Source organism: Pistacia vera, unplaced genomic scaffold (genome assembly GCF_008641045.1).
Source record: "Pistacia vera cultivar Batoury unplaced genomic scaffold, PisVer_v2 Contig767, whole genome shotgun sequence".
Taxonomy (NCBI): Eukaryota; Viridiplantae; Streptophyta; class Magnoliopsida; order Sapindales; family Anacardiaceae; genus Pistacia; species Pistacia vera.
This window is the reverse complement of record NW_022196631.1, coordinates 231,396-244,815: the sequence shown is the minus strand read 5'-3', so window position 1 is coordinate 244,815 and position 13,420 is coordinate 231,396. Positions and strand designations below refer to the sequence as shown.

Here is a 13,420-nt window from a genome sequence, read left to right as displayed (position 1 = left end):
CTTAATTCTAGTTTTATAAAAATTATTAAATAAGAATCAAAATTAGTTTACATCCAATCTATCTAGAATAAATCTTTTACTATTAATTTAAATCATAAATAAGACTCAAAAAATTATTAAATTTTCTATTTAATATTAATAGATAGAAATGTAGAATTTTTGATATTTAATTTTAACATAAATTGACTATAAGAATTCATTAAATTGCAGTAAACAAAGTCTTTTATTAGTTGCCAAAATTAATGCCACTTCAATTGTGTGTGTGTGTGTGTGTGTGTAAGGAAAGAGCTTATTTGATAAAAAAATTAAATGTAATTTTTTATTTTTGAAAATAAAAGATTAAACAAATCGTGTTTGATAAATACCTAAAGTTAGTATAAAATTAAAATACAATTCACAAATTTTTAAATCACAAGCAACTCATCAAATCCAATGAAAAATAATTTGAAAAAATAAAAGTAGAGACAAAGTAGGGGACCTCAAAATTTAATGCATAAGGAGATGGCCAAGTGGCTACAATTATAATTTACAAATAAATAATGTTTTTCTCTTTCTACTCAATATCTCTTCATCTCCTTCTCCACCAACCATTTTCTTTTCTCTCAACATACAAATTTCAATTCTCTTTCTCTTTTCAGCCCTTTGCTTCTTCTTGCACCAAAGCCAGACCATAGAGAAAACGAAAGCAGATTCACAAAATTAAAAAAAAAAAAAAAAAAAACAAATACAAAAGTTAACAATGAGTCTTACCTCCTACCTTACATTAACACATTAACACACAAACCCTTTTCTTCAATCCAACTCCACTCTTCTTCTTCCTCCTCAAGTTTTGACCTTTCATTATCTCAATTTAACCCCACCAAGAAAAATATCAAATCTTGCTCCTCAATTCTTACTCATATTTGTTTCTTTCGTTGTCTCCATTAAACCCCACCAACAAAAATCATATCTTGCTTCTCAATTCTTGCTAAAAATTGTCTCTTTAAACATGGCTGAAGTACTCCTATCATCACCTTCTCATTTCCCTTCTTCTTCAAGCTCTTCCTCCACTCCATGTGTTCCCAATAATTATAACAACAACACCACCACCACCACCACCAATGGTGGAACTTCACAAACCCTACATGATATAGTTCAAGAAAGAGACCAAGAAGACCAAGAAGAAGAGGAAACAGGGGAGAGGAAAGAGAGGGAAAGAAGTGAGGGAGATCAGCTGTCACTTTTGGCATTATTGGTGACTGCTTTTAGGAAGTCTTTGGTCGGTTGTAGTATCAGTAAAGAGCTTTGTTCAATGGAGATTGGGTTGCCCACCAATGTTAGACATATTGCACATGTTACTTTTGATAGGTTTAATGGCTTTCTTGGCTTGCCTGTTGAGTTTGAGCCTGAGATTCCCAGGACGCCCCCCAGTGCCAGGTCTGTTCATCTTTTTGGAATCCTTATCTTTCTTTAATGTTTCAATTTTGAAGAATTATATTGAGGTTTGAGATATGTTGTCAATTGAATTTTTGTTTTTGTGATTAATCTTGTTCTAGGGTTCATACCAAATTATTTCAGACACTTGGTTGACATTTTTGTGTATCAGTTGGGTTTTTTTCATCTGATATGTAAATTTAACAGAAAAGATGATTGTGCTATGCAAAATGTGATGTCATTGGAGAATATTATGGTTTGACTAAATGGATTAGTTGGTGGGTGAGTTGAGTCTCTAAAACATTCCAACATTGACTTTCTTTCTGGTAATTATCCCAAAATTTTACATGTTTCTGTAGAATATTCTTGGGTTGCTTCCAGTGGTGACTTTTCTGTTTATTGTGAGTGCTTGTGCTTTAGCTTTCTATATGCCCATTTTATCTGGGCTTCAGTTCTAGGTTGCAGCTGGAAAAGCATTAATGAAAGACGCTGATAATTTTTGTTTTTAAAGTTTGTTGTAATTTGCAGTGCCTCGCCGAATTTTAAGTCTTCTCAAGCTTGAGCACCATCTTGCTTGTTAATGATAGCGAATAACAACCATCATCTAAACTTTGTCTATTGAACAGTTCTAGGAAGTGAGGAGCAAAAAACCAAATTTTCTTCTATGGCTGGATAGCATTTTAAATTTTTTTTTTTTTTTTATACTTTTTCCTACAGAACTTTTGCTGGAATCACCTGATTTTATGATTCATTTTTCTCAAATTATGCTCCTTTGTCATGAATATTGTTGGTATATCAGCTAATTGGCTTTTATAACTTGATAGTAAAGTTCAATATCAAAGCTAAAAGTCATCAAAATGTATGAGGTTTTATAAATGTCCCATCTACCCCCGTTTTACATGTTTATTTACCCTTCTTTTCTTTTAAGAAATTGGTATGCCCAAAATTCTGTGAGCAGCTCTCATGCATTAGTGCCTTTTAGCTAATCTATGTTTTTGTGCACTAGCAACAATATGTAAACTTGGTTCGGTTTCATACCTGTTCCAAATATGTTACAGACTGTCTATTTTTCTCTGTTTTCATAAAAATCCATAGTCTTATGTGGTTTACATTACTGACTATGATATCCTTCATTTTCAGTGCAAATGTTTTTGGAGTTTCGACGGAATCTATGCAGCTTTCATTTGATTCACGAGGGAATAGTGTGCCTACAATATTGCTGCTGATGCAAAGGCACTTGTATACCCAAGGAGGCCTGCAGGTATGCCTCTTATTTTATTGTTTCATTTGCGACAAATAAATTCAGTTCATGGTGCATTGTTTAACATCATTCAGCAGATAGAAGCTTGATTCTGTGTACATCCTGTCTGTCCTTTGATAAAAATGTAGTTGAGAGAGATATGAATGTGGGCTCTAGCTTCAGCAAACATTAATAACTTCATTTTGCAGGCAGAAGGAATTTTCAGAATTAATGCTGAGAACAGCCAAGAGGAATATGTTAGGGACCAATTAAATAGAGGAGTTGTACCAGACGGCATTGATGTGCATTGCTTGGCAGGTCTCATAAAGGTAGAGCTCTACTCTTTGATCATGGCTGGACTTCTCCTTATCCTTTATTTTATTTGATGTCTTATTTTGAAAGCATGAAGTTGCCCTTCATTTATGCATGGGGCCAAGAATTACCAAATCATCTTTATTTTCTACTGGAACTTTAAACTTTTTCTTCTTGATCCATTTTTTACCAAGTTGCAAAAATTTTCAACTGACCAAATTGTCAAAGGTCTGAGCTCATGTTTAGTGTACTGAACTTCTCTATTGTCATGCAACGACTCTTAATGTCCCTTTGTTGATATGATGTTTGGTCTTAATCTGATTGGTTTCCACTATAGGCATGGTTTAGAGAACTTCCAACTGGGGTCCTGGACTCCCTTTCACCAGAGCAGGTAATGCAATCCCAGTCAGAAGAAGAATGTGCTCGGCTTGTGAGACTCCTTCCACCAACAGAAGCTGCTTTGCTGGATTGGGCGGTAAATCTAATGGCAGATGTTGCACAATTGGAACATTTGAACAAGATGAATGCACGCAATGTGGCAATGGTGTTTGCTCCAAACATGACTCAAGTAAGAATTATCGACCTTTTGAGATATGAAATGAAAATATCAAACTTATAAACTTCTTTCATTTCTTTGTTTTTTGTTATTAATTATTGATATTCTGGCAAACCCTTTATTAAAGGTTGGATCAACACTTGATTGAACAATTTTTTTCTTTTTAACTTGGAGACATATACAAGTTGTTATAAATGAATAGCCACGGTTACAACTTGGCAAACAATTTTGCTTACTCCTTAGGTCTACAGATACTAATACAGGAATGATAATTCACTTTCCTCCTCAAAAGAAAAAAAGAAATGAATCTGATTTGGTGTTAAACTGATACTTGGTGTTTGATGTTGTTCTGATGTAATCTCTATAAGGGATGTAGCTTTGTGTAGATGTAATCCATTGTTTATATTACTGGAGATATGGTTTTGATCATGCCTTGTGTCAATTTCTAAAGGGACATGTATTATCTATTGAAGGTGTAATAACAGCTGTGGTAATTTCTGTATTGCAGATGTCAGATCCTTTGACAGCATTGATGTATGCTGTCCAAGTGATGAATTTTCTCAAGACTCTTATCATTATGACAATTAAAGAGAGGGAAGACTCCATGGTAGAATCAGGAAGAGATTCCCGCCCAGAGCCCTCTGATGAGAATGGGCACCAAAGCTTATTACGACCATATCCTGAGGATACCCACAACAAGTCCTGCAAGGGTAATGATGAGTACAAAGTGTTTGTTTCTGTAGACCCTGCTTTGGAGAGCCCGTCTCACCCCACTCAGCTTAATGCCAATGGATCTCAGTACTTCCTAGCGTCAATCGAGAACATCATTGCCACAGGAAACCGTACTCTGGTTGATAATTGTCCTTGTGAGGTTGTATCTCAAGTTAACTCCTTAGCAAATGGACTTCAAGATGGTAACTTTTCAGGTTTGAGTGGAGGGGTTCAAACCAGTATTTGCAAGAACAGAACTGGTCAATCTAGTGCATTAAGTGTACGGAGAAATTCTAAGAAGCTCACTGAGCTGTCAACAATTGCGGAATCTGGACCTGTAGAGAAGAGCAAGGGAGCCAGTATTGTTGGCCGAATAAATTCAAGGACTGAGCTCTTTGAAGCTTGGCGGTGAAGGGCTGTAAATGCTTGTAGCATTGACGTTGGGGGGTCAGGGATGGTTGGCTAACTAGTTGATAAATGAGTGTTGTGTTTGAATATGTTGTGTATGTTTTGGTGTGTGGTTTAATATGTGTTTCTGGGTGAGATTAGTTAACCTGTTACTTTGTTTAATGTGAAGAGTGTTATTAACCCATTATAACAACTTCTGTTTCTGATCAATCCAAAATTACTTCTCATCTACATGCATGTAATGGTTTTTAGATTTTTCCTGCCTTTAATCAGATGGACGTATGCCAAACATGTTGATGTAAGATAAGTAATTGGATGAGTGCATATATATCTTATTTTATAGAAGAATCTTTGATATCACTTACCTCTCAACATTTTACAAGCGTTATATATATATATGAGTCAAATGTTCAGAATAATAATAATACGATTGTTAAGTGGTCAAAATTTGTCCCATAAAAGTTTTTAATTTTTTTATGATTGAAGGTGTCCGTACTAGTTTATATATATCTCAACTAAGCTCTTAAAACTCTAGAATTATCGACTGAATAAGAGCTCTAGTGACTATCTCTATTAGTATTCGAGGAGGGATTCAAACTCGCAACCTATTGAGTAATATACCTAAAAATTCTTATCGAACTGCTCGGCCACTCAGCGATAGTTAAAGTTAAACCCAGCGATAGTTGTATTGCGTTGGATGTATTTTAATTTTCACTACCCATTTGACCAAAATTTTCGATCAAAATGATATGTATTGTTTTGATAAAAGTTGTCTATTTTTCAACTAAAAAAATTGAATTTTAAAATTAGAAAGAAATTAATCTAAACTCTTGAAATTCTTTCTTCAAAAAATGTGTATTGATCTCTCTCAAATTTGATCAAAAAAGTCTTGGTCAAATAACTATCGGTAGAGAAATTAAACCTCAATGAAGATTTGGGTGTCCTTAGAAAGGTGCTGTAGTTAAAAGAGAAACCCATCTCTGCCCCAAATATAATCTCCATTATAGTCCAGACTCCAGACTCGTTGCTCTAGTTTTCATCGTCTTCCTCCCAGCACAATATGCGTATTGAACTGGAACCAAGTAAGCCATTCGTTTTCTGAACTTTTCATGTGATAATTTTTTCTTTTTGGCGATAAGGGTTCTTGTAAAAAAATAAAATTAAAGAAATTGAAAAAAAAAAGGAGCATTGGTTTCATTCTCAATAACTGGCTGTACCAAGTATTGCTGGATCCACCCGAGTTCTTGATAAGCTTGCTATCATTGATTAGGCTAATTTCAACTTCTTACTTTCTTAAAAAAAATAAAAAAAAAAATTGTTATTTGCTGCTGTTAATTGATTGGTATTTTAAAGTATACGTTTTACAGTTTAGGATGATTCATAATGGAGGTATTCTTGCAAATAAAGATTGTTTTTTATGCTCTTTGTTGTGTGATTTATTTTTACAGTATAGGATAGTTCTTAATGAAATTTTTCTTGTTCTGGTAAGGTTGTGTGATTGAGCATTGGTTTCATTCTCAATAACTGGCTGTACCAAGTATGAATGTTTTCATTTCTCGGCAGAAGAGTGAATTTTGAGATGAATTTATGTTGCTTTCAAAGGAATTTTTCAGCTGCTTTGCCATCTCTGGTTCCTGTATCCCTACCATCTAAAAAGTAAGAATCACCTTATAGTTTATGTTCTATGTTATACATTATTATCTCATTTTTGTGCTTGGTTATTTGGAATGTGTCTCAGCTTCTTTGTTATAATTAATCAACTTATTTTTGGGTACCATATATCTTTGGATCTCAACGTTTTTAGACCTTACTATCCATATCAATGGTGAACTTTTCTTTTAATTCTTTGCTTTTTTTGGGTTTTAGGGAAACCCATTTGTGGTATGTTTTACCTGATGAGGTGAAAAGTGAAACTCTCCTAAATCAATATTTAGAAATTCTATCACCATATGAGAAGGAAAGTATTTACCGAAAGCATGGACACCAGCTCAAGAAAAGTGCACTGCTAGCCCGTGCCTTGGTTCGTACTACCATCGCAAGATGTAAGTCTTTTTGTTATACTTACTACCTCCTTATATATCTTTCTTGTTAATTTTTCTGTTATGTTTTAACTGAACATATAAATCAAATTGAACAATATAGTTAAATTTGAGATAAGAACATTATCATCAATTGGATGGTAGCTGAAGAATAGATCCCATGGTATTAGATATTGGTATTAATATGCATTTTAGTTTGTTCTATGTTGATACATATATGGAAGTGTATGACAGGACACATGCGTTCTAATACTTTTGAAAGTTAAGCTAAAAAGTTTGAATCTACATTTACTTCATATGTACGAGTTTGTTACACCTTCGTTTTCAAAGTAAAATACTATAATTTTTATAGACCAGAAGAAGCTGAAATTTCAAGTTTAAAGATTTATGCATATGTAGTAGATACTGCTTTGAATTTTGTACTTTCATTGAATATACTGTATGTAGAATTCTAAACTGTTTATCTTTACTAGATCAGACAAATTGTCAAATAAATCCTAGATCCTTGAAGTTCAGAAAGAACATCTATGGGAAGCCTGAGGTGAGTTTTACTTTGGATGATCCAATGATCTGCTCTCTGCTTCTTTTAAACCAGTGCTTGCTTTTCCTTCTAATTCATTTTTAGGCTCATTTATTTTCTTCCTTCGATTTAGCCTTCTATTTTGTTGCATGTGGTAATAGGTAGACTGGCAAAATGATGACGACTGGTGCCCGCCGCCATTACATTTTAATATTTCACACACATCTTCTCTAGTAGCCTGTGGAGTGACTGTGGATGTGCCAGTAAGTATATCTTTGCTGGAGAACCTTAATAATCTGGTTTTAATGTGATGACTAAATATGCTACCTTAATAAAAGGCTTTGTTAACTTCTCTCTTTCTCTCTCTATTTTTCTTTTTTGTTTTTTTGGATGCAATGCAATTTAAACTGGTGCCATATATTTTCCTGGTTATAGATTGGTATTGATGTGGAAGAGAAGCAACGGAGGATAAAGAACAATATTCTAGCTTTTGCCAAACGGTACTTTTCTCATGAGGAACTGCAACTTTTAGCTTCTATTGCAGACCCTGAAATCCAACATCAGGAGTTTATTAAGTTATGGACACTCAAGGTAGGCCAGGTTCTTTGAACTACTAAACATATAAAGAATAATATCTCATTGACAAATCATTAAAAATCATAATGTAATATTTTTTACCTATTATTTTCATAAAATGGATATCACTTCCAGGAGGCATATGTGAAAGCACTGGGAAGGGGATTTTCTGCTGCACCTTTCAAGACCTTTACCATTTGGACTAGGGTTGAAACTACAGTAAACTTTCAGCATTTTGAGGCTTTAGATTCTGAGGTTTGTCCCCAAACTTCTGATAAGAGCCTAATATAGAATATGAATGGTTACATGTGATAGTCTACTTATGTCACATAAGCATATTGTTGTGAAATATTTTCAGGTGGCCTTCTAACATGAAGTTGATTAATCTACAATCAAGTTGAGTTGTGCATGATTATATTGATTATTTGAAGTAAAAAAGTGCTCTAAGAAAGGAATATCAAAAATGGAAGTAGGAAAATGGTGAGAGAAATGGGAATGGTTGAGCCCATACAGAACATTGGAACTCATATCCATTAAACAGCCAGATATTATTCATGCCTTCATGGCGTGGTCTCATTTATCTATCCTTTATTATGTTTATATCCATTAAACAATAGGATTTTACTTGTTTTTACCTACTCATTAAAAAAGTTGTTATCATGTTATTATATATAATGTCAAGAACTGAATGAGCTTATTATTTTGTTTACATATCTTAGGAGGCATTTTCTATTAGATATCTTCAAACCATAACATTGAGATGCTACACAGGATGTCATTCTTCTCTGTGATGGTTTGCCAAGTGCTTTCACTCCATTAAATTCACTCTAGAATGTAGCTACTTACAAACTCTTTTCTAATCTTGTTATCAGGCATCTGAAATAGTTGTTGAATCTTCTGATGACCCTGAGAACCTCACAAACAATTGGAAGTTTGCACTCCTTGATTTGGCTGGTTCTCATTATGCTGCAATTTGTGTTGAAAAGGATAATTCCATTGGAGGTGGAACTCATATTAGAATGTGATTAAACATAGTGAGAGTATGTATAGTTTCTAAAAAATTTGCTTTTTATTTGCAGGCGAAACAAATGCTCCAATGAGCTTGGCTGTGTGGAAAACCGTTCCTTTTGTTGAAGATGAGCGTGTTTCAGGAACTGGTGCTGTTGTTGCCATTGGTGGCTCGGTTAAGCAATTCTGATTAATATGCATCCATTGGTTTAACTCTTTGATAATATCTGGCCAGATTTCCAACTTTGCTGTATGAAGCAAAATGGTGTACAAAAATTTGTCAACATTTTGTAACAAAATTTGTCATCATTTTGTAACAAATTTGTGAGAAACTTGATATTATTTATATAGATGTGGTTAAGTGTTTGGGAAACATTTTCCTTTCCAGCCACAAGTAAAGGATTAAGTCATTGATATTGATTTTTAAGTACTCAAAAGTCAAATTGTTGTATGTACTGAAACTGCATAGCTGATAGCCACAAGAAGAATAGTCGACAGCTATTAGGCATGAGGAAACTATAGCACTTCGAGGTAGAAGAAAAACACCCAAGAATATTATGAGCACCATTAACATCGAGGTGCAATCAGTCTGATGAAGTGCAAAATAGGAAATAGATTTTCTCATGTAAAATAGGAAATAAGATTATTCTTAAAAGACTTATTTTCATATTAGGTTAAGATCAAATTACTTCCTAGATTAATGTTTTGTTTTTTGCTATAAATTCATTGTACATTTCATTGTGAAATGTATAAAACAAAGTATTTCTTCACATGGTATCAGAGCCATGTCTCTGAAGTTCCAATTTTTTCTCTCTTTCTTTTTTTTTTTTTTTTTTTTTTTTTTTTTTTTTTCGGTAATTGCTCTCCAGCAACAATCAGGATCTGGTATAATCATACCAGTCTAATTGTCTCCTCATCGTCGTCATAACCAAGTGGTTTCACTCGTCAACCGTCGCTACACGCGCCCTCACACGCCGATCGAGTTTCCAACAGCCTCTGCTCCGATCTGCTTTTCCGGCGAGCGTGAGCTCTCACTGCCACCAACATCTTGTTCTCTCCACCTCGCCGGCAAAACCCTTCAAGGAATTTCAGTCAGTTTCTGCTCCGATCTGTTTTTCCAGCGAGCGTGAGCTTCTGCTTTTCTGTCAGCTTCAAGACACTCTGATCTTCTTCATGGATCCTCTTAAATCAGCCTCTTAGTCACATCTAAGTGGTTTTCTTTTTTATACTCTCCCTCCCATCACCACTGAGAAATTAATTGAGACTGCTAATTATTCATCCTGGGCTACCTCTGGAATTATGGTGTATGGGTCAGGTCTGGAGGATCACTTGACCACCAAGGCTGTCGATATTACATCAGATAAGTCTTCCTAGACAAAATTGATGTCTGTTTGTAGTATGTTATGGCAAACTATTGATCCCTCCCTTCACCCTATTTACAATCTCACCGCTCTTGTGTTGATATTTGGAGTCAGGCTAAACTTCTCTATACAAATGACATTTAACGTTTATATTCTGTTGTGTCAACTTAGTTCATCTCAATAACAGGATATGAATATGTCGGACTTCCTTGGTAAGATGGCCTCCCTTAAGACAGAATTCAATCTGTTGTTACCAGCTGGTAAATCTGCGGCAGAAGATTTGGCTCAACGGGACAAGTTTTTTATGGTCCTGACACTTGTAGCTCTAGGTCAGATCTTACACCTATTCGAGATCAAATCCTTTCTGGATCTAGTGCCTTCCCTTGATGAAGTGTCTGCCAGATTACTTCGTGTTTCCTCCCCTACTACAGTGCATTCCCCTGGTGACTCTTCAGTTCTTGTTTCTCAGTCCCACACTTTTACTAAAGAGAATAGGGCGATCAGGTGGTAGAGGAAATCGACCCAAGTGTAGTTACTGTCATCGATAGGGGCATACCAGAGAGAGTTTTAAGTTACATGGTCGACCTACCTGGGCTGCTAATATTGCTTAGGCTGATCACTTTGATCTATTCTGAGTCATCTACAATGCATGTTCAGCCCTCCTTAACTCTCATAGGTACTGATTATGATGAATACTTACAGTATCAGGCAGTAAGCAGTCTTCTTCATCCATGGCCTCCGTCGCTCAAACAGTACTTCAGTGCCTGCCTTTCTCAGTCTTCAGCTCTAGGACCTTGGGTCCTGGATTCAGGTACCTCGATCATATTACTGGTAACCCTCGTTTACTTACTAGATTACAAATACTGCATCTTACCCCTGTTACTTTAGCTAATAGGTCTAAAGCCGATGTTCAAGCTATTGGTGTGCAAAACCTCCCTTCCTTAGAATTAAACTCTGTGCTTATATTCCCCACTGTCCCTTTGATCTCGTGTCTGTCAGTAAACTTACAGTTTTTTCAATTGCTTATTCGTTTTGATACTGACTCTGTTGTTATACAAGACCGTGACATGAGACGGTTGATTGGCACAGGACTGAGTCATAGGGTCTTATCTCCATATCCCTCTACAGCATGCACTGTCTCGAGTCATCGGATCTTCCTTCATAATCGTTTGGGCCATCCTGTCTTTCCAAACTTCAGAAAAATGATCCCAGGTCTATCTAAATTATCTCCTTGAGTTGTGAGTCGTGTCAACTTGGAAAGCATACTCGTAGTTCTTTCCAAAGCGTGTCAATAAACGGGCTGCGTCCCCCTATGAGTGCATTCAGATGTGTGGGGTCCTTGTCGTGTTACCTCTAATTTGGGATTTAAATATTTTGTTACCTTTATTGATGACTATTCCCGTTGCACTTAGTTATTTCTTATGAGATCTGTTCTGAATTATTTTCCATTTTTCATCATTTTGTGCTGAAATTAAGACTCAACAAATACTACCATTCGTATATACGGAGTGATAATGCTCATGAATATTTCTCTGATTCCTTTACTAAATTCATGTCATCTCAGGGAATTCTTCACAGTCTTTGTGCTTATAGTCCCCAACAGAATGGCATTGCTGAGCATAAAAATAGACACCTCATTGAAATTGCTCGCACTTTCTTTTACATAGCCACGTCTGTTTCCGTTTTTGGGATGACGCTGTTCTAATTGCTTTTACTTAATCAATTGCATGCCCTTCTGTCTTACAAGACTAGGTCCCACACTCCATATTATCCCTGATCATCCATATGTTCTCTTCCCCCAGTGTCTTTGGGAGCACCTATTTTTGTTCACATTTTCTCTCATGGTCGGATAAACTGTCAGCCAAGTCTACGAAGTGTATTTTCTTAAGGTATTCACGCCTTCAGAAGGGCTACAAGTGTTATTCTCCCGCCACACATCGCTACTTCATCTTTGCTGATGTTACGTTCTTTTTCTTCTCCATTTTTTCCTCATCCTACATTAGAGTCTGATCCGATAGTAGATGTCCACCAATTCCATACATTGCTTTTCCACCTTCGTGTTTCGGTACCTCAATCTACTAATACCACTCTTCTGTCAACAATAGTCTTGTTCCTTTTACAGGTGATCCTGATGTTCCTACTGCTGTTCCTGAGACCCTATCATTGCAGGTCCTGTGCTTGATTCCTCCAATGCCACGGTCTTGTCTCAAGCTGATCAGTTTCCGATTGCTATTCGTAAAGGTATGCGGTCTACACGCAACCCTCATCCCATCTACAATTTTTTGAGTTATCATCGTTATTTCCTTCATATTATGCCTTTGTATCCACCCTTTCTTCTGTTTCTGTTCCTTGCACTGTTATGAGGCACTTTCTCATCCGGTGGTGTTAGGCAATGGTTGAAGAAATGTCACTTTGCATCATAATCATACTTGGGAGTTAGTTTCCTTACTCTGGGCCATTCGACTGTTGGTTGTCGATGGATTTACACTGTAAATGTTGGTCCAGATGGTAAGGTTGATTGGCTGAAAGCCCATTTGGTGGCAAGGGCTACACTCAGATCTATGGGATAAATTATTTTGACATTTTTTCTCCTGTTGCTAAGATGTCTTCCGTCCGGTTGTTCTTTGCTATGGCTGCCATTCGACACTGGCCTATGCATAATTGGATTTAAGAATGTTTTTCTTCATGGTGAACTTCAGGAAGATATTTATATGGAGCAAACCTCAGTTTGTTGCTTAGGGGTAGAGGTGGAAAAGCAACCCGTCGGCCCGGCCCGGCCGGCCTGACCGACCGACCCACGACAGGTTGCTTATAATGGCAGGTCGGTCCTGACCCGCCCGGTAACATTGGCAAGCCGAGTTAGGCCCGCCAATGTTAGGGAATGGCTGGCCCAACCCGGATCGCCAACCCTAACCTGCCGAGTTAGGCCGCGGGTTGGGCCGGTTAACCCTCTTTTTATTTTTATTTTTTTTTTATTTCTTTAAGTTTAAATGTTTAATTAACTTTTCAAATGATAATAAACAATTTATAAAGAATAAATGTATTGCTTTTAGTTACTTGTTAATTTCTTTTCAATATCAATAATGAAATTAAATAAATTTTTTTTTTGTTAACATTCCAAATATTATTCAATTTTATACATAAAATTGTAATATAAGAATATTAAATTTATTCTTTATTAAAAATAAAATAAGAAATTACAATAATTATTGCCCGTTAAAAACCTCACCAAGAAAAACCCAATATGATAAAAACTTGGTAAGGAAAAAGAGTGGA

General features: G+C 35.9%; 2 protein-coding genes across 3 annotated transcripts; both read left to right on the top strand.

The window, feature by feature from the left end:
• Positions 1-590: 590 nt before the first annotated feature.
• On the top strand, positions 591-4,670 carry LOC116116247 (rho GTPase-activating protein 5-like). Its single transcript, XM_031402344.1, has 5 exons — positions 591-1,416; positions 2,554-2,674; positions 2,863-2,982; positions 3,303-3,533; positions 4,030-4,670. Exons 1-5 carry the CDS (start codon positions 989-991, stop codon positions 4,642-4,644), a joined length of 1,515 nt encoding a protein of 504 aa, XP_031258204.1. The 5' UTR covers positions 591-988; the 3' UTR covers positions 4,645-4,670.
• Positions 4,671-5,664: 994 nt separating this feature from the next.
• LOC116116246 (4'-phosphopantetheinyl transferase gsp-like) lies at positions 5,665-9,060 on the top strand. 2 transcript variants are annotated; one of them, XM_031402342.1, is made up of 9 exons: positions 5,665-5,722; positions 6,130-6,296; positions 6,507-6,682; positions 7,153-7,220; positions 7,361-7,462; positions 7,635-7,790; positions 7,911-8,030; positions 8,648-8,777; positions 8,855-9,060. In XM_031402342.1, the coding sequence occupies exons 2-9, from the start codon at positions 6,184-6,186 to the stop codon at positions 8,971-8,973; spliced, it is 984 nt and encodes a 327-aa protein (XP_031258202.1). In that variant the 5' UTR covers positions 5,665-5,722; positions 6,130-6,183; the 3' UTR covers positions 8,974-9,060. The 2 variants fall into 2 exon arrangements, with proteins under 2 accessions (XP_031258202.1, XP_031258203.1); XM_031402343.1 differs by lacking the exon at positions 5,665-5,722 and adding an exon at positions 5,941-6,029.
• Positions 9,061-13,420: the final 4,360 nt, after the last annotated feature.